The sequence below is a fragment of the Lipotes vexillifer genome, unplaced genomic scaffold (assembly GCF_000442215.2).
Source record: "Lipotes vexillifer unplaced genomic scaffold, Lipotes_vexillifer_v1.1 scaffold387, whole genome shotgun sequence".
In the NCBI taxonomy this organism is placed as follows: domain Eukaryota; kingdom Metazoa; phylum Chordata; class Mammalia; order Artiodactyla; family Lipotidae; genus Lipotes; species Lipotes vexillifer.
In genome coordinates, this window is record NW_006795399.1 from 2,757,277 (window position 1) to 2,760,866 (window position 3,590).

At 57.1% G+C, this 3,590-nt stretch overlaps 1 protein-coding gene across 1 annotated transcript in view; it reads right to left on the minus strand.

Annotated features, from left to right (window-relative positions):
- Nucleotides 1–669, minus strand: part of INHBE (inhibin subunit beta E) — a 1,449-nt gene extending 780 nt beyond the window's left edge. Inside the window, exons 1-2 of the mRNA XM_007467674.1 lie at nucleotides 372–669; nucleotides 10–121 (exon numbers count right to left, since the gene is read on the minus strand). Coding sequence (XP_007467736.1) covers nucleotides 10–121; nucleotides 372–669 — 410 coding nt within the window. The remainder of the gene's footprint in view (nucleotides 1–9; nucleotides 122–371) is intronic.
- Nucleotides 670–3,590: the final 2,921 nt, after the last annotated feature.

Sequence of the window (3,590 nt, forward strand, 5' to 3'; positions counted from 1 at the left end):
GAAAGAGTGCCAGGAAGGGTGGGGAGCACGTGCAGCCAGAGGCGAGCGTGGTAGAGGTGGTGGGACCGAGGAGTGGACAGGTAGAAAGTGAGCGTGGAGCTGCAGGTGGAGGCGGAGGAGTCTGCCGGGAAGATGGAGAAGGGATTGAGGACTGCAATCGGAGATGCGCTGTCCCCTGACACTCCCGCAAGCCCTGCCAGCTGCTCCCCCTAGCTCCCACCTTTAGAGGAAGCAGGGACTCCGAGGCCAGTCCTGCTCCAACTCTTCCTCTTCCTCCTGTGCCGCGCTCCCTCTGCTTCTGCCGTTGCTGTCATTCTCCCCTCCCTTCTCCCTTTCCCTGCCTGCTCTCTGCCTGTCTCTCCCTCACCCACCTGTGATGGCAGCAAAGCTGATGACCTGCTCCCCATTCGCTGGAACCACACTTGCCCGCTGCAGTCTCCGGAGGGCTCTGGTCAGCGCTGCCTGGGGTAGAGGATGAGTTATTATGGGACGACCGGTCAGGTGTAGCCCCTCGAGGATCTGCTGCTTGGCTAGCTCAAGGACCAGAGCTCGTTCTGCTTGGGGTGCCAGTGTGGGGCCTCCACAGGAGGGACACACAGACCCTGCCCTCTGTGCCCACACCAGTGCCCACAGCAGCACCAGCTGCAGCTGGACATCAGAGAGTCCCATGCTCCTGGTGAATGGCCCTGGGTCAGGTCGGGAGCCTCGGATGGCTGTAGCTCCTTCTGTTGAGTCTGGTTGCGTGGAGGCCAATGAGGGCACAGCGGCAGCAGACAGCAGTGCCACACCTACCCTTGGCCAAGGGTAGAGCCACCTGTCTTCTGTTGCCTGGGACTCAGGAAGGCAGACAGTGGACGGTCCGATGGGTAGCTGTGTTCAGTGTAGTCTGCCAGTTTGACCCTCACAGCTCATGTCTGGCTACTGACTGGGGCCTCTCTAGAGCCAGCAGCCTAGGGCTCCCTCACCTAGTGGTCAGCAGGCAGACCTACCCTCTGAGCCCCAGGATTGGCCAACTGTGCTGCCCATCAGGTCCCCGCAGGGGGTGGAGGTTCCCCCCTGGAGCTCAGGTTTCACCATCTGGCCCTGGTCACGGAGCTTGAGGCAGGGGTATGGGGGTGGGGGGGCTATGTGGACACGCATGATGCAAGAAGGAGGATGATTTCACATGCTCAGTCCCCAAGGTCTGGGGCTCGGGGGAGGGAACTCCATACGAGCAAGGTGGGAAGGGCAGTTTCCCCCATACCTACAGTCTGTCTAGCTTGCCCATCCACCACTGCTACAGCAGTTTCCATGAGGCAGCTGGGGATCCCAGTGGTTATTTCTCTGGGCTGGAAGGTGAACTCTGGTCTTTTTATTTCTAGCAATGGGGCTGGGACAGTGGTGAGAGGCTGGGGGTGGGAGGAACGGAGTCCTCTTGCCCAGGCCAAGGTGGCAGTGCCACGGGGCACAGAAGTCACCCCCTGACCTTGCCTGTGCTGACCGCCCAGAGTCCAGTTGGACTGGAGCAGTGTGGACGAGGGCTGGAGCATTGGGGGGGGTAGCATGTTACTGTGATGTCTGAGGAAACCTAGAGAGGTGGGGGTAGTGGTGATGCAATCTTACAGCAGGGCAGAGTCCATCAAGGATGGCAGAGGGGCATGGGAGTTGGAAGGGCCTGTCCCCAGCTGCTGGTTCTCTTTCAGGGCACTGTAAGAACTGCCTAGATTTGGGATATCCTAGAAGTGGTGCCAGCCTCTGTTCACGGTGGTGGGAAATGGAAGGTTTATTGACTTTTTCTTTTTAATTAATTAATTTATTTGGGGCTGCATTAGGTCTTCGTTGCTGCGTGAGGAGGCTACTCTTCATTGCAGTGCGCAGGCTTCCCATTGCGGTGGCTTCTCTTGTTGCCAAGCACGGGCTCTAGGCACGTGGGCTTGGTAGTTATGGCACACGGGCTTAGTTGCTCAGCGGCATGTGGCATCTTCCCGGACCAGGGATTGAACCCATGTCCCCTGCACTGGCAGGCGGATTCTCAACCACCGTGCCACCAGGAAGCCCAGGTTTATGGACTTTTAAGAACAAAGCATTGCCAGTACAGCAACCTTAGTCCCAACCCCAGCCCTCCTTACCACACTGCTCACTGGCTTTAAATGGCCTAACCAAGGCCTCATGCCAGCCTTTCTCCTTGTGCTCAAGTCTCTTCAAGAAGCTGGGAGGAAGTGAGTGTGATTTGGAAATGTGCCCCTATTCCAATTTATTAGTCTCCCCACTATTCAGCCAGTGGGGGCTGTCAAGAGAGACTGCTAGATCTGGCACAGGGGGAGAGGTGGTGCCTTGTGGGCTAGGGCTCAGTACCACCAGTGTCCACCATGTGGCAGTGCTGAGCCACTGGACAGCAGCAGGCTTGGCACTGACCAGCTTCCCAGGGAAGGGGCTGCTCTGGGGAGTGGAGAGATTCAGAGCACTTCCCAACCTCTCACTCTGGTGACCCTGCCTCTACACCAGAAGACAGAGAAGCTGGTCCCTCAGCTCTCTCCCCTCGCCACTGTTGGAGAGCAGAAGCTGTCGTCAGGACCACTTCACTGCTAACTTCGATTTGGTTTTGGATCTCATCGCTGCTGACACGTGGCAGTGGAGCGTGGTAATGGGTGCCAGGCTCTTCCTAGAAACTTAGGGCACCTGTGGTGGGGAGGGGGCCAATGAGACTTTTAGATGCTCCTCTCCACCCTAGGTCTTGAGTCATATTCAAGTCCATCTGTCCAGGGCTCTCCCCAGCTCCCTCTCTATCATGAGTGACAGCCCTCTACCCCCTGGGGTCTGGACCACAGAACTGCAAAGCAGAGGTTTCTGCCCATGGTGTTGTCTCAGGGGCTTACCTGTGGGTGAGCCTGAGTCAAGCGAAGCAACAGGAAGTGGCTGCAGGAGTCATTGACCCCACCTCTCCCCTCCCCTCTGTGTCAGATGCCCCCAATTTCCAGCTCTTCCTACCCTCTTGCTGCTGTGCCTGGCCTGCCCCTACCTCCCTCCTGACACTTACGTCAGAACCCAGCTATAAATATGCTCTTAGCATCTTAGTCACTTTTCTCAAGAAGTGCTCCCAGGTTATAAATACCCCAGCCATCTGCCTTCCAGGCCCGCCCTACCACCAACCTGGTTGGGGGCTGGGGGGTAGCGACAGGCTTGAGGGTGGGTAAGGAAGTAGAATGAGGGAGCCTGAGCGATTATCTTGCCCGAAAGAGAAAAGCCTGACCAAGTCTAGAGTTAGGGGCCAGGGAGCTCTGGAAGAAAAGATTTGGAAGAAGACAATTCCACCCTTTCTCTTTTTTTTTCAAAGACAGAGCCAAGGGCTTCCCTGGTGGCGCAGTGGTTGAGAGTCCGCCTGCAGATGCAGGAGACACGGGTTCGTGCCCCGGTCCGGGAAGATCCCACATGCCGCAGAGCGGCTGGGCCCGTGAGCCATGGCCGCTGAGCCTGTGCGTCCGGAGCCTGTGCTCTGCAACGGGAGAGGCCACAACAGTGAGAGGCCTGCGTACCGCAAAAAAAAAAAAAAAAAAGACAGAGCCAAAAAGGAAAAGGAATAATACTGATCCTTCTAAATTTAGTTTATTTTA